General features: G+C 45.3%; 1 protein-coding gene across 1 annotated transcript; it reads left to right on the top strand.

The window, feature by feature from the left end:
• Nucleotides 1-490: 490 nt before the first annotated feature.
• On the top strand, nt 491-22,101 carry eps8l3b (EPS8-like 3b). The gene is made up of 20 exons (XM_046344739.1): nt 491-721; nt 5,876-5,953; nt 6,293-6,363; nt 6,502-6,566; nt 6,699-6,857; nt 8,899-9,048; nt 9,889-9,980; nt 10,164-10,297; nt 10,664-10,809; nt 11,576-11,690; nt 14,881-14,951; nt 15,281-15,355; nt 17,056-17,201; nt 18,905-19,070; nt 19,284-19,334; nt 19,435-19,463; nt 19,678-19,774; nt 20,996-21,198; nt 21,476-21,608; nt 21,809-22,101. Exons 2-20 carry the CDS (start codon nt 5,913-5,915, stop codon nt 21,851-21,853), a joined length of 1,989 nt encoding a protein of 662 aa, XP_046200695.1. The 5' UTR covers nt 491-721; nt 5,876-5,912; the 3' UTR covers nt 21,854-22,101.
• Nucleotides 22,102-23,481: the final 1,380 nt, after the last annotated feature.

The following is a 23,481-nucleotide window of genomic DNA, read 5'->3' as shown; positions in this document are numbered from 1 at the left end:
GATAATATTTGTTGGTTCAAAGCGACAATCTGGGCTTTGTATCTTAGCAAAATGGCAGCAAGTTGTTATACCAGACACAGTTTGGACAGATTCTTATGCTGTACTATAGGGGATATAAAACGGTTTAGGAAAAATTGCATAAGAGGTCTTACGTTTTACCTGTGTCTTGTTGTACGCTTATCTCACCACCTATAATCGCTTATCAACAGAACGGCAAGGCATTCCCAAACCTTTGGACTCAAAACCAGCTTTCCATCAAGCCTTTAATGGCCCTTATAAAAACTAGGGCCTGTGATCCCATATGACGCCCTATGTAATGGGCCCTGGTCATAAGTAGTGTACTATAATGTATGCCATTTGGGACACACTTATCTGTGGGGCTGGCCGTTCTCTGTCACTGCTGGGACCTGGTCAGGAGTGTGTAATGTTAACGATGGGAATGTGTTGGGACAGATATCACTATGTAATACAAAGGACAGACACGAGCTCTGGTTTATGTTTCCGTTCAACGTGAAATGTTCACCTCACTGAATACACCCTTGCAGGTGGACTTTGACCTTGGCGTTTCCAAGCAGGAAGTCAAGGATAATATTTGTCTTTTTTTTTTTTGTACCTGCCGATTGTGTCAGATGCTTGTCTTGGAATATGTATGTCACTGTTGTATTATAAGAGGCTTGCTCATGGAACAGTGAACTCAAGAGGACACAGGCTACATTCACAGGTAATAATATTGGACTTTATCTAAAGAAATGCTTAAGAGACTATATATGTACGGAGATGTCTGAGGTATAAAGATACAGTAATGTGGTAATGCGAGAGAGACCAAGACTGTATATATGTACGGAGATGTCTGAGGTATAAAGATACAGTAATGTGGTAATGCGAGAGAGACCAAGACAAAACAATAAGCTTTGGAATAAAGTTATTCATGTAGAGTGCATTCTGAAAGTATTCAGACCCCTTCACTTATTCCACATTTTGTTACGTTAAAACTTTATAAATAGGGTTTTCTCTCTCGTCAATCTACCCAAATGCCAAAGCAAAAACATGTTTTAAGACATTTTTGCAAATTAATAAAAAATAAAAGATATATCAAATGTACATAAGTATTCAGAGTCTTTACTCAGTACGTTGATGCACCTTTGGCAGTGATTTTTCTAAAATAGATTCAATAATTTTTTTCTCATCAATCTACACACAATACTCCATAATGACAAAGGAAAATAGGTTTTTAGAAATGTTTGCAAATGTATTACAAATAAAAATCAGAAATACCTTATTTACTGAAGTGTTAAGACAATTTGCTATGAGATTTGAAATTGAGCTCAGGTGCATCCTGTTTCCATTGATCGACCTTGAGATGTTTTCTACAACTTGATTGGAGTCCACCTGTGGTAAATTCTATTGATTGGACATGATTTGGAAAGGCACAAACCTGTCTATATATGGTCACACGGTTGACAGTGCAGTTGACAGTCGGAGTGAAAACCAAGCCATGAGGTTGAAGGAATTGTCCGTAGAGCTCTTGAGACAGGATTGTGTCGAGCCACAGATCTGGGGAAGGATACTAAAAAATGTCTGCAGGTCCCCAAGAACACAGTGGCCTTCATCGTTCCTAACTGGAAGAATCGGTAGAGAAGGGCCTTGTTCAGGGAGGTGACCAAGAACCCAATCGTCACTGACAGCACTAGAGTTCCTCTGTGGAGATGGTTGTCCTTCTGGAAGGTTCTCCCATCTTTTAAAAATGTATTTACATATATATATATTTTTACCCCTTTTTCTCCCCAATTTCGTGGTTACCAATTGGTAGTTACAGTCTTGTCTCATCACTGCAACTCCCATACGGACTCGGGAGAGGCAAAGGTTGAGAGCCATGAGTACTCCGAAACACAACCCAACCAAGCTGCACTGCTTCTTGACACAATGCCCACTTAACCCGGAAGCTAGCCCCACCAATGTATCAGAGGGAACACCGTGCAACCGTGTCAGCGTGCACTGCGCCCGCCACAGGAGTCGCTAGTGCCCGATGGGACAGGACATCCCTCCCCTAACCCGGACGACGCTGGGCCAATTGTGCACTACCCCATGGGTCTCCCGGTCGGGGCCGGTTGCGACAGAGCCTGGACTCAAACCCAGAATCTCTAGTGGCACAGCTAGCACTGCAATGTTGTGCCTTAGACCACTGTGCCACTTGGGAAGCCTTGGACAACCATCTCTGCAGCACTCCACCAATCAGGCCTTGATGGTAGACTGGCCAGACGGAAGCCACCCCTCAGTAAAAGGCACATGACAGCCCGCTTGGAGTTTGGCAAAAGTCACCTAAAAGACTCTCAGATCATGAGAAACAAGATTATTTGGTCTGATGAAACCAAGATTGAACTCTTTGGCCTGAATGCCAAGCGTCATGTCTGGAGGAAACCTGGCACCATCCCTATGGTGAAGCATGGTGGTGGCAGCATCATGCTGTGGGGATGTTTTTCAGTGGCAGGAACTGAAAGCCTAGTCAGGATCAAGGGAAAGATGAACGGAGCAAAGTACAGAGAGATCCTTGATGAAAATCTGCTCCAGAGCCCTCAGGACCTCAGACTGGGGCGAAGGTTCACCTTCCAACAGGACATCGACCCTATGCACACAGTCAAGACAACTCAGGAGTGGCTTCAGGACAAGTCTCTGAATGTCCTAGCCAGAGCCCGGATTTGAACCCGATCGAACATCTCTGGAGAGACCTGAAAATAGCTGTGCAGCGACGCTCCCCATCCAACCTGACAGAGCTTGAGATGATCTGCGAAGAAGAATGGGAGCAAATCCACAAATACAGGTGTGCCAAGCTTGTATCGTCATACACTCGAGGCTGTAATCGCTGCCAAATGTGTTTCACCAAAGTACGGAGCAAAGGGTCTGAATACTTATGTAAATGTAACATTTCTGTTTATTTGAAATGAATTAGCTAAAGTTTCTAAAACTGCTCTGTCATTATTTAGTATTGTGTGTGTGTGTAGATAAATTGATAAAAACCTATCCTTTTTAAAAAGGCAAGTCGGTTAAGAACAAATTCTTATTTACAATGACGGCCTAGGAACAGTGGGTAAACTGCCTTGTTCAAGGGGCAGAACGACAGATTTTTACCTTGTCAGCTCAGGGATTTGATCTAGCAACCTTTCAGTCACTAGCCCAACACTCTAACCACTAGGCCACCTGCCACCCCAAAATTGATGAATGAAGGGGAAAAACTGTTTTTAATACATTTTAGAATGAGTCTGTAACGTAACAAAATGTGGAAAAGTCTACGTGGTCTGAATACTTTCTGACTGTGGTGTATACTGCAGTCTGAATTTGTTTAGCTCTGTTACAGAATCAACATTTTTATATTTATTACTGATATCTGTATTAGTAAATATTGATTTTGTGACCACATCTTTTTTTGCCAGTAGGGAAATGTTTTTTTTATTATCACCTGGAAGGTAGTGAATGTGTTATGAACTGGTTGATATCTTACTGTGGTGTCAGCTACTGGTGGTGGTACCTGGCAAGGTGAGCTGGGACTAAAGCCTACCTTTTTCTTTGGTCAGTTTCACATACATACAACCCTTTTTAAAGGAGGAAGAATGTCTGCTGACTGAATAGAACATTGAGGTGTGTCAGCTGCTGACTGAATAGAACATTGAGGTGTGTCAGCTGCTGACTGAATAGAACTGCTGACTGAATAGAACATTGAGGTGTGTCAGCTGCTGACTGAATAGAACATTGAGGTGTGTCAGCTGCTGACTGAATAGAACATTGAGGTGTCAGCTGCTGACTGAATAGAACTCCTGACTGAATAGAACATTGAGGTGTGTCAGCTGCTGACTGAATAGAACATTGAGGTGTGTCAGCTGCTGACTGAATAGAACTGCTGACTGAATAGAACATTGAGGTGTGTCAGCTGCTGACTGAATAGAACATTAGGGTGTGTCAGCTGCTGACTGAATAGAACTGCTGACTGAATAGAACATTGAGGTGTGTCAGCTGCTGACTGAATAGAACATTGAGGTGTGTCAGCTGCTGACTGAATAGAACTGCTGACTGAATAGAACATTGAGGTGTGTCAGCTGCTGACTGAATAGAACATTGAGGTGTGTCAGCTGCTGACTGAATAGAACTGCTGACTGAATAGAACATTGAGGTGTGTCAGCTGCTGACTGAATAGAACTGCTGACTGAATAGAACATTGAGGTGTGTCAGCTGCTGACTGAATAGAACTGCTGACTGAATAGAACATTGAGGTGTGTCAGCTGCTGACTGAATAGAACTGCTGACTGAATAGAACATTGAGGTGTGTCAGCTGCTGACTGAATAGAACATTGAGGTGTGTCAGCTGCTGACTGAATAGAACTGCTGACTGAATAGAACATTGAGGTGTGTCAACTGCTGACTGAATAGAACTGTTGACTGAATAGAACTGCTGACTGAATAGAACATTGAGGTGTGTCAGCTGCTGACTGAATAGAACATTGAGGTGTGTCAGCTGCTGACTGAATAGAACTGCTGACTGAATAGAACATTGAGGTGTGTCAGCTGCTGACTGAATAGAACATTGAGGTGTGTCAGCTGCTGACTGAATAGAACTGCTGACTGAATAGAACTGCTGACTGAATAGAACATTGAGGTGTGTCAGCTGCTGACTGAATAGAACATTGAGGTGTGTCAGCTGCTGACTGAATAGAACTGCTGACTGAATAGAACATTGAGGTGTGTCAGCTGCTGACTGAATAGAACATTGAGGTGTGTCAGCTGCTGACTGAATAGAACTGCTGACTGAATAGAACTGCTGACTGAATAGAACATTGAGGTGTGTCAGCTGCTGACTGAATAGAACATTGAGGTGTGTCAGCTGCTGACTGAATAGAACTGCTGACTGAATAGAACATTGAGGTATGTCAGCTGCTGACTGAATAGAACATTGAGGTATGTCAGCTGCTGACTGAATAGAACTGCTGACTGAATAGAACATTGAGGTGTGTCAGCTGCTGACTGAATAGAACATTGAGGTATGTCAGCTGCTGACTGAATAGAACTGCTGACTGAATAGAACATCGAGGTGTGTCAGATGCTGACTGAATAGAACATGACTGAATAGAACATTGAGGTGTGTCAGATGCTGACTGAATAGAACATTGAGGTGTGTCAGCTGCTGACTGAATAGAACATTGAGGTGTGTCAGCTGCTGACTGAATAGAACATTGAGGTGTGTTTTGAGGTCTTGCCTTTTTTTTACAAGCCTTTTATCAGTCTATTTGTATTGCTGTCCAAATGTTCTGCGACGGGAAGGATTAGACCTGAAATATTACTTTGATTTCTAGGCCAACTATCAATGACAATCACTTCACATTTCAAGAATGACTTCATTCATGATTTGCTTTCTTGTCAACATGTTTGTCTGAGCTATTTCACCTTAAAAAACCCTTAACCATTCACCTGTTATATGGGATATGTACTGGTGTGTGAACAGAGGTGATAGCATGGTTTTATATTCTTTATCCTTGGTAGTGATTAACTAGTGTCTGACTGATGCAAAGTGTATGTGTAACTTCTTGGTTTCCTTTTGACTAAGTCAGCAGAATTGGCACATTTCTGGATTCCTAATAACTGTTGGCTTGTAAGACTGATCACTCAGTCAGAAATAAAGGTGTGTGTGTGTGTGTGTGTGTGTGTGTGTGTGTGTGTGTGTGTGAGCTTCTATAGAACTAGAGCTGAATGATCAACGTTCTGTGACTCGTGGTACTTCTGGTTCCCTGTACATCTCTTTCCTCTCTTTCCTGACCTGTGATCAAAGCAGGCCACGGTCACACACCTGTTTCACCTGCTGATACACTACCATGACCTTTGCCCTTTGCAGATTGGTGACGTCACGATTCAAAAAAAAGAAATAAAAAATGTTCAGGAATAATAGCGTGCCGTTTCCCTCTCAACCAAGGTACAGTATTACACCTGTATTCTCACCGTCTTGATTATTAAGTGTGTTGCTAGATCCGTTCAAGGAAAGACGGTAGTGATACGATCAGCCTCCTTATATATCATGGGCGTCCTCAGGAAACGGACTGTATATAAACTACACACTCCCTTTTGCTATATAAACGATACATTTATATTTGATTGGCAATCCTAACACTTCCTTTTTAGTGTTAGTTGATCTAAACATTGCCAACGTACTGCGCTCTACAGATGCTTGTTGATCTCGTGTCAGATGGCAAACAAGTAATGTTGTATTGGCCTATGAGTACACTGCAGAGTTAGTAATGAGTGTGTGTTGCAGAGGGTTCCCTCAGGAGGATCCTCCCTCTCAGAGGTCCAGTATAACCAGACCCAATGCCAAGTCCATATACAGTGAGTTCATAGTTCACACCTTGAACCAATAGGGTGAGCCTATTGGTTCAATTCAATATTTCAGTATGCGCTAAGTCAATTGGTTTAATTCAATCTTTCAGTAAACGCTAGGCCTAATGGTTAAATTCAATTTTTCAGTGCAAAGGAAGGAGTATTCTGAAACGATGAACAACCAACCAGACAACTTTCAGTACAGGGTGGAGGTAAGGTTAAATTCTGAACATTCAGATTGAAATGTATTGTGGTGGCTCTTGTATGATTATCTGTCATGTAGAATGAGAGTCATGTCTCCCTATAACTCCGCTAAACACCACCTGTCTCACATTCTATCCTAGCACCTGTTTACGTGCGAGTTGGACGGTCAGGAGGTGCGCAACTTGAATGACTGTGTGACCAGGCTGCAGAGGCTGGAGGCTAAGGGCCGTGTCTGGGGGCAGGAGGTGATCCTGGAGGTCCAGGGAGGATACCTTCAGCTCAATGACATCGAGACCAAGGTAGCCAACCTGTCACCTGTCTCTAGACAACGTACAACGTATCTATTGTTGTTTGTATATGGAGACCAAGGTAGCCAACCTGTCACCTGTCTCTAGACAACGTACAACGTATCTATTGTCGTTTGTATATGGAGACCAATGTAGCCAACCTGTCACCTGTCTCTAGACAACGTACAACATCTATTGTTGTTTGTATATGGAGACCAAGGTAGCCAACCTGTCACCTGACTCTAGACAACGTACAACGTATCTATTGTTGTTTGTATATGGAGACCAAGGTACTGTCTCTGTAATAGATGCACTGTCAGTTAACAGACATGTCAGTCCGTTGTACGCCTGTGTCTTTATTGTTCCTGTCTGTGTCGAATGCTGGTGACAAACAACACTCATCCTGTTGAGGTCAAAGTTCAGTTCCCTTTATTCATATGTGTACTATAGAGGGGGATGGGTTTGGAACACCATAATGATGTCCATTGGAAATACAGTGATATTGGGTATTGTATAACTTGTATTAGCTTGACCTTATCAGTGTCCAGGCCTCATCAGGCCTCATGACCTCATCGGTGTCCAGGCCTCATGACCTCATCGGTGTCCAGGCCTCATCAGGCCTCATGACCTCATCGGTGTCCAGGCAATCTCATTAAGTCATGCTGTGTGACTTTTGCCACGCTCACACGCTAGGAAACTCTGACGTTTCTGACTTGCTAACGGACTGGTTGTAGTTTTACACGTGCTGCTAGCAACCAGCTAGCAAGTTTCAGAGTTCCCACTAGCACGTAAATGCGGCATAAGTTCTCTCTACAGGCAGAGTCAGTGCCTCTGGGAAGTGAAGTTCAGACCGAGGCTGTGTTGGACACCTGTGCCTACAACTACCTACTCACCTTCTCCCTACCCCTCTGTTCTCTCTACAGGCAGAGCTGGAGTATGTGCCTCTGGGAAGTGTAGTTCAGACCAAGGCTGTGTTGGACACTTGTGCCTACAACTACCTACTCACCTTCTCCCTACCCCTCTGTTCTCTCTACAGGCAGAGCTGGAGTACGTGCCTCTGGGAAGTGTAGTTCAGACCAAGGCTGTGTTGGACACTTGTGCCTACAACTACCTACTCACCTTCTCCCTACCCCTCTGTTCTCTCTACAGGCAGAGCTGGAGTATGTGCCTCTGGGAAGTGTAGTTCAGACCAAGGCTGTGTTGGACACTTGTGCCTACAACTACCTACTCACCTTCTCCCTACCCCTCTGTTCTCTCTACAGGCAGAGCTGGAGTACGTGCCTCTGGGAAGTGTAGTTCAGACCAAGTCTGTGTTGGACACTTGTGCCTACAACTACCTACTCACCTTCTCCCTACCCCTCTGTTCTCTCTACAGGCAGAGCTGGAGTACGTGCCTCTGGGAAGTGTAGTTCAGACCAAGGCTGTGTTGGACACTTGTGCCTACAACTACCTACTCACCTTCTCCCTACCCCTCTGTTCTCTCTACAGGCAGAGCTGGAGTACGTGCCTCTGGGAAGTGTAGTTCAGACCAAGTCTGTGTTGGACACTTGTGCCTACAACTACCTACTCACCTTCTCCCTACCCCTCTGTTCTCTCTACAGGCAGAGCTGGAGTACGTGCCTCTGGGAAGTGTAGTTCAGACCAAGGCTGTGTTGGACACTTGTGCCTACAACTACCTACTCACCTTCTCCCTACCCCTCTGTTCTCTCTACAGGCAGAGCTGGAGTACGTGCCTCTGGGAAGTGTAGTTCAGACCAAGTCTGTGTTGGACACTTGTGCCTACAACTACCTACTCACCTTCTCCCTACCCCTCTGTTCTCTCTACAGGCAGAGCTGGAGTACGTGCCTCTGGGAAGTGTAGTTCAGACCAAGGCTGTGTTGGACACTTGTGCCTACAACTACCTACTCACCTTCTCCCTACCCCTCTGTTCTCTCTACAGGCAGAGCTGGAGTACGTGCCTCTGGGAAGTGTAGTTCAGACCAAGTCTGTGTTGGACACTTGTGCCTACAACTACCTACTCACCTTCTCCCTACCCCTCTGTTCTCTCTACAGGCAGAGCTGGAGTACGTGCCTCTGGGAAGTGTAGTTCAGACCAAGGCTGTGTTGGACACTTGTGCCTACAACTCCCTGCTCACTGTTATGGTCCAGGAACGCAACAGACGCATCCCTCAAGTCTTTATGTTCCAGTGTGAGGAGGTTGGGGTGAGTGAGACAGATTCCTCCAGCCTAATGTCACTGCACATGGACAAGTTACAGATTTCACCATAATCTCAGCTAAAACCGACAAGATACAGATTTCACCATAATCTCAGCTAAAACCGACAAGTTACAGATTTCACCATAATCTCAGCTAACACCGACAATATACAGATTTCACCATAATCTCAGCTAAAACCGACAAGATACAGATTTCACCATAATCTCAGCTAAAACCGACAAGATACAGATTTCACCATAACCTCAGCTAAAACCGACAAGTTACAGATTTCACCATAATCTCAGCTAAAACCGACAAGTTACAGATTTCACCATAATCTCAGCTAAAACCGACAAGATACAGATTTCACCATAACCTCAGCTACAACCGACAAGTTAATAAACAGATACCCACTATCTAACTTTGGGGAAACATCAGTGAACGAGTGGATATAATATTTCTTAACCTTTTGGTTGGATCTTGGATAATCAGGGATGGAATTAGTAAAAAAAAATACATTTAAAAAATCACTCAGAATTCACCACTGTGAAAATAGCAAGAATTCAGCTCATAGTACCATTTATGTATTTAGTCATGTCAAAATGATTTCACATTGGGACCTGTGCTCCATGAGTTCCTCCTCAACCTCTATTCCATCCCTCGGATGTAGTAGTGTATAAGTTATCCTGAGACCGAGTGGTGCTATCTGTCCCTCTAGGCAGAACAAATCAGAGACCTGGACAGGGCTGTCCAACACAGTGCTAATTCTCCACCTGTTGTCACCTAGCAGTGTCTTAATGAGACTAACCTGTGTAAATAGGAGATTGTTCTGTCTGTTCCTTTAGGCAGAGCATATCAGAGAAGACCTGGACAAGGCTGTCCAACACAACGCTAATGCTCCTCCTCCTGAACCTCGCAGAGAACCAAGCAGACACAAGTACGACATCAGAACACGCGCGCACACACACACACACACACACACACACACACACACACACACACACACACACACACACACACACACACACACACACACACACACACACACACACACACACACACACACACACACACACACACACACACACACACACACACCCTAAACCTCTCTCTTTCTCAGGAGTAATCTGGAGAACATCATCGGTCAACATGGGAATGGCTTCTGGCCCATTGGTCCTGCTCCTCCCATGATGCTGCAGGAGAGGACCCCTCCTCCCCCTGACCGCACTGCCCCGGTGTACAACAACAGAAACGGTAGGGACTATGGTCAGTCTTTAGCTTTGTCTGAAAAGTTTATAAGGCGTCAAATCTTTGATTCCTCCTGTCCTTGATTCCTCCTGTCCTTGATTCCTCCTGTCCTTGATTCCTCCTGTCCTGGATTCCTCCTGTCCTGGATTCCTCCTGTCCTGGATTCCTCCTGTCCTTGATTCCTCCTGTCCTTGATTTCTCCTGTCCTTGACTCCCTTTGCATTAAAGGAGAGGTGCCAAGGTCTCTCCCTTCAGACCTTCTCCTCCAATGAGTTTGGAGAAGGTGGCAAGGATTTTCCTTTTATGCTTCACTACAACAATGGAGTTTAATGCCAGAAGTTGAGATCTGTCTTTATCCGTGTGTGTTTCCAGAGAGCTTCCCTCCCCCTCCAGTCTACAACCCACTACAGGAGCCCCTGCACAGTCCGGAGGTATACGGAGGGTCACAGCAGTACGGAGCTAGAGACCAAGAGCCTCGCCAACCCCAGCCTCAATACACTGACACAGAGAGGAATGTGGTCAGTACCGTGTCTGTTACACAACCCAACACCCTAACCCCTCACCGTGTAGTCAGTACTGTGTCTGTTACCCAACACAACACACACAACCCACCCCCCCAGCCTCCCTCAGTCTCAGACCCAGCCTCACACCCAGACCCAGCCTCACCCCCAGCCTCAATCCAACCCTCACCCCCGGCCCCAGCCTCACCCCCGGCCCCAGCCTCACCCCCGGCCCCAGCCTCACCCCCGGCCCCAGCCTCACCCCCGGCCCCAGCCTCACCCCCGGCCCCAGCCTCACCCTAAGACCCAGCCTCACCCTCAGACCCAGCCTCACCCTCAGACCCAGCCTCACCCTCAGACCCAGCCTCACCCTCAGACCCAGCCTCAGACCCAGCGTCACCCCCAAACCCAGCCTCACCCTCCAAACCCAGCCTCAGACCCAGCCTCACCCCCAGACCCGGCCTCACCCCCAGACCCGGCCTCACCCCCAGACCCGGCCTCACCCCCAGACCCGGCCTCACCCCCAGACCCGGCCTCACCCCCAGACCCGGCCTCACCCCCAGACCCGGCCTAACCCTCAGACCCGGCCTCACCCTCAGACCCTAGCCTGTTAAACCATACTTTAAGTGCATTGTTCTGTCTGGTTAAACCAGGCCATCTGTTCCCTAAGCTGTTATACCAGACTTTAAGTACTATTCTGTTTGGACTCCCGGCTACACATTTTAGAGTACATTTACAAGTGTTTCTCAGTCATTCGATGTTCGTACATTATTTGTCTGTGTAGGACATTTTAAACCATGTGCTGAACGACGTGGAGCTCTTCATGGGGAAAGTAGCCGCTCCTAATGAAGAGAAGAACAACAAGAAGAAAAAGAAGAAGAAAAGCTCAAAGCCAAACGGTGAATTAAGTAAAATTTATCTCCAATCAGCGTAGGAAACACTGATCCCAGATCTGTTTGTAGCCAGTTAGCCTGGTCCCGATCTGTTTGTAGCCAGTTAGCCTGGTCCCGATCTGTTTGTTGCCAGTTAGCCTGGTCCCAGACCTGTTTGTTGCCAGTTAGCCTGGTCCCAGATCTGTTTGTAGGCAGTTAGCCTGGTCACAGATCTGTTTGTAGGCAGTTAGCCTGGTCCCAGATCTGTTTGTAGCCAGTTAGCCTGGTCCCCCATCTGTTTGTTGCCAGTTAGCCTGGTCCCCCATCTGTTTGTTGCCAGTTAGCCTGGTCCCAGACCTGTTTGTTGCCAGTTAGCCTGGTCCCAGACCTGTTTGTTGCCAGTTAGCCTGGTCCCAGACCTGTTTGTTGCCAGTTAGCCTGGTCCCAGACCTGTTTGTTGCCAGTTAGCCTGGTCCCAGACCTGTTTGTTGCCAGTTAGCCTGGTCCCAGACCTGTTTGTTGCCAGTTAGCCTGGTCCCAGACCTGTTTGTTGTCAGTTAGCCTGGTCCCAGACCTGTTTGTTGCCAGTTAGCCTGGTCCCAGACCTGTTTGTTGCCAGTTAGCCTGGTCCCAGACCCGTTTGTTGCCAGTTAGCCTGGTCCCAGATCTGTTTGTTGCCAGTTAGCCTGGTACCAGATCCGTTTGTTGCCAGTTAGCCTGGTCCCAGATCCGTTTGTTGCCAGTTAGCCTGGTCCCAGATCCGTTTGTTGCCAGTTAGCCTGGTCCCAGATCTGATTGTTGACAGTTAGCCTGGTCACAGATCTGATTGTTGACAGTTAGCCTGGTCACAGACCTGATTGTTGACAGTTAGCCTGGTCACAGATCTGTTTGTTGGCAGTTAGCCTGGTCCCAGACCTGTTTGTTGCCAGTTAGCCTGGTCCCAGATCTGTTTGTAGGCAGTTAGCCTGGTCACAGATCTGTTTGTAGGCAGTTAGCCTGGTCACAGATCTGTTTGTAGGCAGTTAGCCTGGTCACAGATCTGTTTGTAGCCAGTTAGCCTGGTCCCCCATCTGTTTGTTGCCAGTTAGCCTGGTCCCGATCTGTTTGTTGCCAGTTAGCCTGGTCCCAGACCTGTTTGTTGCCAGTTAGCCTGGTCCCAGATCTGTTTGTAGGCAGTTAGCCTGGTCACAGATCTGTTTGTAGGCAGTTAGCCTGGTCACAGATCTGTTTGTAGCCAGTTAGCCTGGTCACAGATCTGTTTGTAGCCAGTTAGCCTGGTCCCCCATCTGTTTGTTGCCAGTTAGCCTGGTCCCAGACCTGTTTGTTGCCAGTTAGCCTGGTCCCAGACCTGTTTGTTGCCAGTTAGCCTGGTCCCAGACCTGTTTGTTGCCAGTTAGCCTGGTCCCAGACCTGTTTGTTGCCAGTTAGCCTGGTCCCAGACCTGTTTGTTGTCAGTTAGCCTGGTCCCAGACCTGTTTGTTGCCAGTTAGCCTGGTCCCAGACCTGTTTGTTGCCAGTTAGCCTGGTCCCAGACCTGTTTGTTGCCAGTTAGCCTGGTCCCAGATCTGTTTGTTGCCAGTTAGCCTGGTCCCAGATCCGTTTGTTGCCAGTTAGCCTGGTCCCAGATCCGTTTGTTGCCAGTTAGCCTGGTCCCAGATCCGTTTGTTGCCAGTTAGCCTGGTCCCAGATCTGATTGTTGACAGTTAGCCTGGTCCCAGATCTGATTGTTGACAGTTAGCCTGGTCACAGACCTGATTGTTGACAGTTAGCCTGGTCACAGATCTGTTTGTTGGCAGTTAGCCTGGTCACAGATCTGTTTGTTGGCAGTTAGCCTGGTCCCAGACCTGTTTGTTGGCAGTTGGCCTGGTCCCAGATCTGTTTGTTGGCAGTTAGCCTGGTCCCAGATCTGTTGGTTGACAGTTAGCCTGGTCCCAGACCTGTTTGTTGGCAGTTGGCCTGGTCCCAGATCTGTTTGTTGGCAGTTAGCCTGGTCCCAGATCTGTTGGTTGACAGTTAGCCTGGTCCCAGACCTGTTGGTTGACAGTTAGCCTGGTCCCAGACCTGTTGGTTGACAGTTAGCCTGGTCCCAGATCTGTTGGTTGACAGTTAGCCTGGTCCCAGATCTGTTTGTTGACAGTTAGCCTGGTCCCAGATCTGTTTGTTGACAGTTAGCCTGGTCCCAGATCTGTTTGTTGACAGTTAGCCTGGTCCCAGATCTGTTTGTGCTCTTGCCAACTTCATTACAGTTAATGTCAAGCCAAACATGACAATGAGTGACGGGAAATTAGCATGGGGCCAGGAAACACTAGGGTAAAGGACAGATACTAGGGTAAAGGACTGATACTAGGGTAAAGGACAGATACTAGGGTAAAGGACAGATGCTAGGGTAAAGGACAGATACTAGGGTAAAGGACAGATACTAGGGTAAAGGACAGATACTAGGGTAAAGGACAGATACTAGGGTAAAGGACAGATACTAGGGTAAAGGACTGATGCTAGGGTAAAGGACTGATGCTAGGGTAAAGGACTGATGCTAGGGTAAAGGACTGATGCTAGGGTAAAGGACTGATGCTAGGGTAAAGGACTGATGCTAGGGTAAAGGACTGATGCTAGGGTAAAGGACTGATGCTAGGGTAAAGGACTGATGCATCAGGCTATAGGTGAACACCACAACTGACTTAATGTTGAGGCCAGGAAACACTAGGGTATAAAGGACTGATACTAGTGTAAAGGACTGATGCATCAGGCTATAGGTGAACTCCACAACTGACTTAATGTTGAGGCCAGGAAACACTAGTGTAAAGGACTGATACTAGTGTAAAGGACTGATGCATCAGGCTATAGGTGAACTCCACAACTGACTTAATGTTGAGGCCAGGAAACACTAGGGTATAAAGGACTGATGCATCAGGCTATAGGTGAACTCCACAACTGACTTAATGTTGAGGCCAGGAAACACTAGGGTATAAAGGACTGATGCATCAGGCTATAGGTGAACTCCACAACTGACTTAATGTTGAGGCCAGGAAACACTAGGGTATAAAGGACTGATGCATCAGGCTATAGGTGAACTCCACAACTGACTTAATGTTGAGGCCAGGAAACACTAGTGTAAAGGACTGATACTAGGGTAAAGGACTGATGCTCTGCAGAAAGATTTATAACAGATTTGCTTGGGTTTCTATACTGGAAAATAATAATTTGTCTATTTCTGTAGCTGCCAACTTGCCACATTGGGAGGAGTTTATTGTCTGTCTTAAGAAAATCAAGTATGGATTCAACCTGCTGGTATGTTTACCTCCTATCAAAAATCATACGATGTCAGAAGTTCACTTGAACTAAGTGTTAATTTAATTAACCTCAGGTTTTCTATAATTTCATATCATTAATCAGACATAATGGTATTATCATATTACCTGAAAATAAAGTATGCCGTTGAATTACTCTGTTCAACTCAGAGGTTTAGTTTCCCGGGGTGTGTTTGGGGAAACTCTGCTTTACAGTGCCGATTGCAACACAGCCCATTATTGCTGAACTTTAAAAAAAATTTGGAATGTGTGCCTCATTGGTTCTTGTGCTGAGTAAGCACCGTCGTCATTGGTCCTTTTCTGTTACAGGGCAAGCTGAATGGAGAGATCCAGAACCCTAGCGCTGCAGACTTTGTCCACATTCTCTTCTCTACTCTGGGCATGGTGAGCATCTTGTCTGTAGCACCAAGCAGCCATGACTAAGAAGGATATGGGACCCGTTGCCTAGGCTACTCCTGTACTGATTCATTTAGCCTTTTAATTCAAGAGTAGAGTAGGCTAGAATCCTTAATTGAAACTATAACAAAGTTGATACCCCTCCTCTGTTTTGGTTAAAAGCTGAGGGATGTGGGTCTGGAGAAATTCAACCACTATCAGATTAATAGATAGAGCTATGGATGCAAGGACTGACCATTCATGATATCAACATTATAGGTTTAGCCATGTTATGAGGCTATATAGGACCATCCATGATATCAACATTATAGTTTTAACCATGTTATGAGGCTATACAGGACTGACCATCCATTATATCAACATTATAGTTATAACCATGTTATGAGGCTATATAGGACCATCCATGATATCAACATTATAGTTTTAACCATGTTATGAGGCTATACAGGACTGACCATCCATTATATCAACATTATAGTTATAACCATGTTATGAGGCTATATAGGACCATCCATTATATCAACACTATAGTTTTAACCATGTTATGAGGCTATACAGGACTGACCATCCATTATATCAACATTATAGTTTTAACAATGTTATGAGGCTATACAGGACTGACCATCCATTATATCAACATTATAGTTTTAACCATGTTATGAGGCTATACAGGACTGACCATCCATTATATCAACATTATAGTTTTAACCATGTTATGAGGCTATATAGGACCATCCATGATATCAACATTATAGTTTTAACCATGTTATGAGGCTATACAGGACTGACCATCCATTATATCAACATTATAGTTTTGACCATGTTATGAGGCTATATAGGACCATCCATGATTTCAACATTATAGTTTTAACCATGTTATGAGGCTATATAGGACTGACCATCCATGATATCAACATTATAGTTATAACCATGTTATGAGGCTATATAGGACTGACCATCCATTATGTCAACACTATAGTTTTAACCATGTTATGAGGCTATATAGGACCATCCATGATTTCAACATTATAGTTTTAACCATGTTATGAGGCTATATAGACCATCCATGATTTCAACATTATAGTTTTAACCATGTTATGAGGCTATACAGGACTGACCATCCATGATATCAACATTATAGTTATAACCATGTTATGAGGCTATATAGGACCATCCATGATATCAACATTATAGTTTTAACCATGTTATGAGGCTATATAGGACCATCCATGATTTCAACATTATAGTTTTAACCATGTTATGAGGCTATACAGGACTGACCATCCATGATATCAACATTATAGTTATAACCATGTTATGAGGCTATATAGGACCATCCATGATTTCAACATTATAGTTTTAACCATGTTATGAGGCTATATAGGACCATCCATGATATCAACATTATAGTTATAACCATGTTATGAGGCTATACTTTGTTTGTTTACATGTACATTATTTACAAACATTGGAGTAAGACAAGCTTATATTTTGGGTTCTGATGGGGGATAACAGCTAAACTAAGCTCATGAGGAATTTATAAATAATATTCTTCAAGAATGAATGGGAAAATCTCATTTAATTCCTAAGATCCAAAAATGGATGTAGGATACTGTCCGGTAAACCTGTCCCAGTGTTTAGATATTTGTATGACTCATTCCTCCCTCCTGTCATTGTCTCTATTCCAGTTGATGTGCCACTACTCCCCTGACCTGCCCCCCTCTGTCCTGGCCCCCCTGCTAACAGAGCCAGCACTCATCTTGCTTAGCCAGGTGGTCACCCCAGAGGAGGACAAGAAATGGAGGGCCCTGGGAGACTCCTGGAACATCCCCAGGTAAACTACCCTTAGTACCCCATAACCACTCCCTGAGTGCCCCTATTCCCCTACCTGACTACTCCTAAGAACTAACTAACACAACCAGTTCTGGAGCGCCCTGCTAGCTGGTAGACAGCTGGAACATACCCAGGTATCCCCTCAACTAGCTCTGGAGACCCCTCTGCTTTCCTAGGTAGCTCTATTCCAACCCTAAGTATCATCCCTTTCCTTAGGACCTCTAACAAACAAACTAAAGAGGTACCCCTATACCTTTCCTTAGTACCCCTAACTAACTAACTAGGTACCCCTATCTCTTTCCTTAGTACCCCTAACTAACTCACTAACTAGGTAACCCTATCTCTTTCCTTAGTACCCCTAACTAACTCACTAACTAGGTACCCCTATCTCTTTCCTTAGTACCCCTAACTAACTCACTAACTAGGTACCCCTATCTCTTTCCTTAGTACCCCTAACTAACTCACTAACTAGGTACCCCTATCTCTTTCCTTAGTACCCCTAACTAACTAACTAGGTACCCCTATCTCTTTCCTTAGTTAGTTAGTTAGTTAGGGGTACTAACTAACTGGACCAGCTGTGAAGGCTCCTGGGTGACAGCCGTAGCATATCCATGTATGGCTGCCCTTAGACACCCCTCCAAATGTAGTGGATTTGGCTATTTCAGCCACACCTGTTGCTGACAGGTGTATATAATCGAGCACACAGCCATGCAATCTCCATAGACAAACATTGGCAGTAGAATCGCTTTACTGAAGAGCTCAGTGACTTTGAATGTTGCACTGTCATTGGATACCACCTTTCCAACAAGTCAGTTAAATCAAGTGCTGTTATAGTGAAGTGGAAATGTCTAGGAGCAAGAGCGGCTCAGTTGCAAAGTGGTAGGCCAAACAATCTTACAGAACGGGACCACCGAGTGCTATAGTCTGTCCTCGGTTGCAACACTCACTACCGAGTTCCAAACTGCCTCTGGAAGAAACGTCAACACAAGAACTGTTCGTTGGGAGCTTCATGAAATGGGTTTCCATGGTCGAGCAGCCGCACACAAGCTTAAGATCACCAAGTGCAATGCCAAGCATTGACTGGAGTGGTGTAAAGCTTGCTGCCAATGGAGAGGTGGAAATGCATTCCCTGGAGTGATGAATCACGCTTCCACATCTGTCAATCCGACGGATGAATCTGGATTTGGCGGATGCCAGGAGAACGCTACCGGCACGAATGTATTGTGCCACCTGTAAGTTCGGTTGAGGACGAATTGCCCAACATGAATGCCCGACATCACTAATGCTCTAGAGGCTGAATGGAAGCAAGTCCATGCAGCAATGTCCCAACATCTAGTGGAAAACCTTCCCAGAAGTTTGGAGGCTGTTATAGCAGCAGAGGGGGGACCAACTACATATTAATGCCCACGATTTTTACATTTACATTACATTTAAGTCATTTAGCAGATGTTTGACGAGCAGGTGTCCACATACCTTTGGTCATGTAGTGTATATTGGGTTGGTTTACTTGTTAGGAACTGTATATAACCAGTCCTGGGTTCAATTAGTATCCACTTTCTGTCAGACCTGGGTTCAAATAGTATTTGTTTTCTATCAAATACAATGAATGGTTGATTTAAACATGCCTTGTTTGCTGGAGTCAGCGACTAGCCAGCGAGATGATTTGTTTTCAGTAGGAGGAGTTTCCTGTGTTTGTTGTACCAGGTCCAAATGGCCAGACGGTCACATGATCCCGCCCTACAACCCAGAGTTCTATGATGGTTGGCAGCTGCCACAGCCTGTCCCACCGGCAGCCAATCAGGGACTGAGCAGGAGCAACAGCCAACACATCCCCCTGAGAAAGGAAATGATGCAACAGATGCCTGATGAGGTAACAATAATAACATCTAATAAAATGCCATATGGATTTCAATCATTTGTTAAAGCAGTGAAGGTCCCCAATCCTCATTTGAGATACAATATTTGCATTTAACTCACATTTTTTTGCACCAATCTCCAACATTCAAAGTTATGTACACTTATCTAAAATTAGGATTCAGCCATAAGAAGCCATGTTAAATATCATTATCTCATGTTCTCTCAGGGCAGGCAGTTGAGCAGGAGCAACAGCCAATACATGCAACGGCCTGAGGAGGTGAGACTGACGAGGACAGAAGCGTCAGAATCCATCAAAACATTCATTCTAACTGTTTCTTTATTACGTTATGTTTCTCATGATTTATTGTCATTGACAGCTCATGATGAACTCTCCACCATCTTTACGGTAAGCTACAGGCATCACTTAAAGCAGCTACGTTGTTTTGATGATGATATCCTCAGTAATTCAATAGTGGGTAAAAGCATTGTATTACTTTTTTTCGTCATTGTCCTTTTGCGTTGCTATTACATTGTCATACAACGCTATTACGTTCTTCAAACATTGCTGTTACGTTGCTATTACATTGATGCTACGTTATGTTTCTCTGTTTCCTCTGCAGCCCCAGTGAGCTGGCCCCAGTGAGGATGCGTGTGATCTATGACTTTATGGCCAGGAACCCCCAGGAGCTGAGCATTATGAAGGGAGAGGTTGTCCAGGTGGGTTAGGGTTGAACCCCCAGGAGCTGAGCATTATGAATGGAGAGGGGGGTTAGGGTTGAACCACCAGGAGCTGAGCATTATGAATGGAGAGGGGGGTTAGGGTTGAACCCCCAGGAGCTGAGCATTATGAAGGGAGAGGTGGGTTAGGGTTGAACCACCAGGAGCTGAGCATTATGAAGGGAGAGGTTGTCCAGGTGGGTTAGGGTTGAACCCCCAGGAGCTGAGCATTATGAAGGGAGAGGTGGGTTGGGGTTGAACCCCCAGGAGCTGAGCATTATGAATGGAGAGGGGGGTTAGGGTTGAACCCCCAGGAGCTGAGCATTATGAATGGAGAGGGGGGTTAGGGTTGAACCCCCAGGAGCTGAGCATTATGAATGGAGAGGGGGGTTAGGGTTGAACCCCCAGGAGCTGAGCATTATGAATGGAGAGGGGGGTTAGGGTTGAACCCCCAGGAGCTGAGCATTATGAAGGGAGAGGTGGGTTAGGGTTGAACCACCAGGAGCTGAGCATTATGAAGGGAGAGGTGGGTTAGGGTTGAACCCCTAGGAGCTGAGCATTATGAAGGGAGAGCTTGTCCAGGTGGGTTAGGGTTGAACCCCCAGGAGCTGAGCATTATGAAGGGAGAGGTGGGTTGGGGTTGAACCCCCAGGAGCTGAGCATTATGAAGGGAGAGGTGGGTTAGGGTTGAACCCCCAGGAGCTGAGCATTATGAAGGGAGAGCTTGTCCAGGTGGGTTAGGGTTGAACCCCCAGGAGCTGAGCATTATGAAGGGAGAGGTGGGTTGGGGTTGAACCCCCAGGAGCTGAGCATTATGAAGGGAGAGGTGGGTTAGGGTTGAACCACCAGGAGCTGAGCATTATGAAGGGAGAGGTGGGTTGGGGTTGAACCCCCAGGAGCTGAGCATTATGAAGGGAGAGGTAGGTTGGGGTTGAACCACCAGGAGCTGAGCATTATGAAGGGAGAGGAAGGTCAGGTGAGTGTCTGACTGTTAGGATTAATCCCATGGCTCCTATAAGGAACACAGGCCATTGACAAATGTCCTCCATCTCACTGACTGAATATGAATTAAAAAAAGAATAGCAGTGAATGTCAACCAAACCAGAATCAAAATAACAAAATGGATATAAATGGTTTGCAACATTAGGAAAATATATCTGTGAAAATAAACATACGTTGATCTACAGAAGTGATTTAAAGTTGTAAATTGTGTGTTTCTAGGTCGTAGACAAGTCGGGGCAGTGGTGGAGGATCCGTAATGAACGTGGCGAGGAGGGTCACGTTGCTAAGAACGTTCTAGAGCCTCTGGATGGAGGGAGACCCTGGGATGAGGGCCAGGAGGTGCGCTCCCCTCCACCCCTCAACATGCAGTCCAGACCTGCAGAGGTGAAAGCCTGGCTGGAATACAAGGCCTTCTCCAAAATGTAAGAATTTACATGGACAACAAACTCTGATCTTTCCTCCTTGGTGGCTCTGCTTACTAGCACTGTAAAACTGACTCAGGGACCGGTCATCAACATGTCATGGAACGCCACAGAGTCCACAGAGTCCACAGAGTCCACAGAGTCCACAGAGTCCACAGAGTCCACAGAGTCCACAGAGTCCACAGACTGGAGGATGGAAAACATTGTGCTAAACAACCTTGTTGTGCTGGTGTTGTGGTGTCTTCTATGCTTATGAGAGCTTTTATGTTGTCATTAGAACGGTTCGTAGCCTGAGCGTGCTGAACGGAGCCCTGCTACTGGGGATGTCCAAAGATGAGATGAGGACGGTGTGTCCAGAGGAAGGAGGAAGAGTCTTCTTCCAGCTGCAGGCTATCAAGTCCTCCATAGCCGTGAGTGACAGTAGCATAGATGCACACGCACACACAACTCAGATCACGCAACCTAAAATGATAGCTGATCTACTAAGTGTTTGGGTGCTTTTCTGCCTTTTTTTCTATCAGTGATGAATTCAAGCTGAACGAAATGCATTGTCTGTGAGACAGAGATAAACAACCAGTCAGATTTTTTTTCTCTCTCTCATTGTCTGCAGCTTGCCAGTGAGTCCAATGGATATGGCCCTTATAACGGTCGTTAGGCTGACTCGTCTCAAGTAACAACCAAGAGCCAACTGAGGGAGAAGAATAACTCAACTATTTAACCTTTCATTTAATCATATATTATTTTTGTCCATTCATAGACGGGTTGGTGGTTTAGCAACAAAGCCGATGTGTGAGTAACTATGTGTCAAAACACAGATTGGTTTTGACTGTTGACAACATGTAAACTGTATTATTTCTTTAAATGTTTTATCGATTATACATAAATAAATTTTCACAATCAGCACTTTTTTGTTTATCTTTGAACTTCCAAGATCATTGCAGACATCTGAGCGCTCCCCTTTCTTTTACTGGGGTAGTCACCGTGTGGTCACCGTGTGAGTCACCGTGTGAGTCACCGGTAAGTCACCGTATGAGTCACCGTATGAGTCACCGTATGAGTCACCGGGTAGTCACCGTGTAGTCACCGGGTGAGTCACCTCAAAGCCAGTTCCACTCCTGCTTTTAGTCTTCCCCTCTAATCAGGGACTGATTTAGACCTGGGACACCAGGTGGTGCAATTAATTATCAGGTAGAACAGACAACCTGCAGTACTCCGGTCCTCCGGGTTCGGATTTGAATACCAGTACCCTTGCTTTATTCTCTTTTGGACGAATCAGAACCATTGGCGTGGTGGTTCCTCAGGTTCCTCAGTTATGAGGCTTGCATCTAATTATTGTATAAAATAAATGAGTAAAAATGAAACTATTTGTGAAATGATGTAATGTGATATTTAGTCTTCTAAATGAGAGAATTGTTTTCATAAGTAAACTGGCGCACACAAAGCGGCCACGCCCAAGTGAATAGACATTGGTTGGAAATGATGAACCAACCCCTTTTCTACATTTCTATAAAAGCCCTGTGACGAAAACTCACCTCAGTTCCAAAAAACGGGAGGACTTGTCCTCCAAGATGAAAAGGGATAATTTCAACTATACAGGCCAGGAAACGAGAGCTTGCTCCACACGTGAAATGGTATGAACTCTGAACTATTGATCACCTAAAGAAGAAGTGCATACTAAACTAACGTATATCAGACTGCAGCTGAACATATGCGCAAATCTAGTACGAGAACACTGGCGGACGAATCTTCAGAGTGATGTTAACCTTTTGGACCATGTGAACCTCTCACACGACAACCCAGAAGAATCTACAAAGGACAACGGCGACATTGACTGGGCGCTCCAGAGCCTCACATCACCAGCTCAACTATCAAAGCCAGCTTCACGTAAATGCAATGCATCACTTTTCTGAATGAGCGATCGTTAGTGGCATATGTATTTATGTGAGAATAGCTTCTCAGGTCCAATAGAGACCCATGGTCCTTAGTCTTCCTTCCAAAACCCCTTTCTCTTCTCTCTGAATCTATTGTGTTATAACTAAGCTGCTTTTGTTTAGTCCACTAGGGACGGTATTTACTGTATAATGTTATTATGTATTGTATATTCTGTAATTGTTTAATTAGTTAGTAAATAAATAATTGAGGCAATTGGTGTATGGATGATTCATAGTAGAGGCTGGGTTCGTTCAGATGAAACTGACGGAAGTTAATAATAAAAACTCATTAATAGAAGGTCGTGGTCCTTCTGTAGCTCAGTTGGTAGAGCATGGCGCCAGGGTAGTGGGT

Source organism: Oncorhynchus gorbuscha, linkage group LG03 (genome assembly GCF_021184085.1).
Source record: "Oncorhynchus gorbuscha isolate QuinsamMale2020 ecotype Even-year linkage group LG03, OgorEven_v1.0, whole genome shotgun sequence".
NCBI classification, from domain to species: Eukaryota; Metazoa; Chordata; class Actinopteri; order Salmoniformes; family Salmonidae; genus Oncorhynchus; species Oncorhynchus gorbuscha.
Note: the sequence above shows the minus strand (reverse complement) of the source record. Positions and strands in the feature narration are given on the sequence as shown.

Bases quoted from the DNA above. Each gene is read 5' to 3' on its own strand.
- eps8l3b (XM_046344739.1), top strand. From the start codon at position 5,913: ATGTTCAGGAATAATAGCGTGCCGTTTCCCTCTCAACCAAG. The intron at 5,954-6,292 runs GTACAGTATTAC...TGTGTGTTGCAG, and splicing joins CCGTTTCCCTCTCAACCAAG to AGGGTTCCCTCAGGAGGATC. The intron at 14,952-15,280 runs GTATGTTTACCT...TTTCTGTTACAG, and splicing joins AGTATGGATTCAACCTGCTG to GGCAAGCTGAATGGAGAGAT.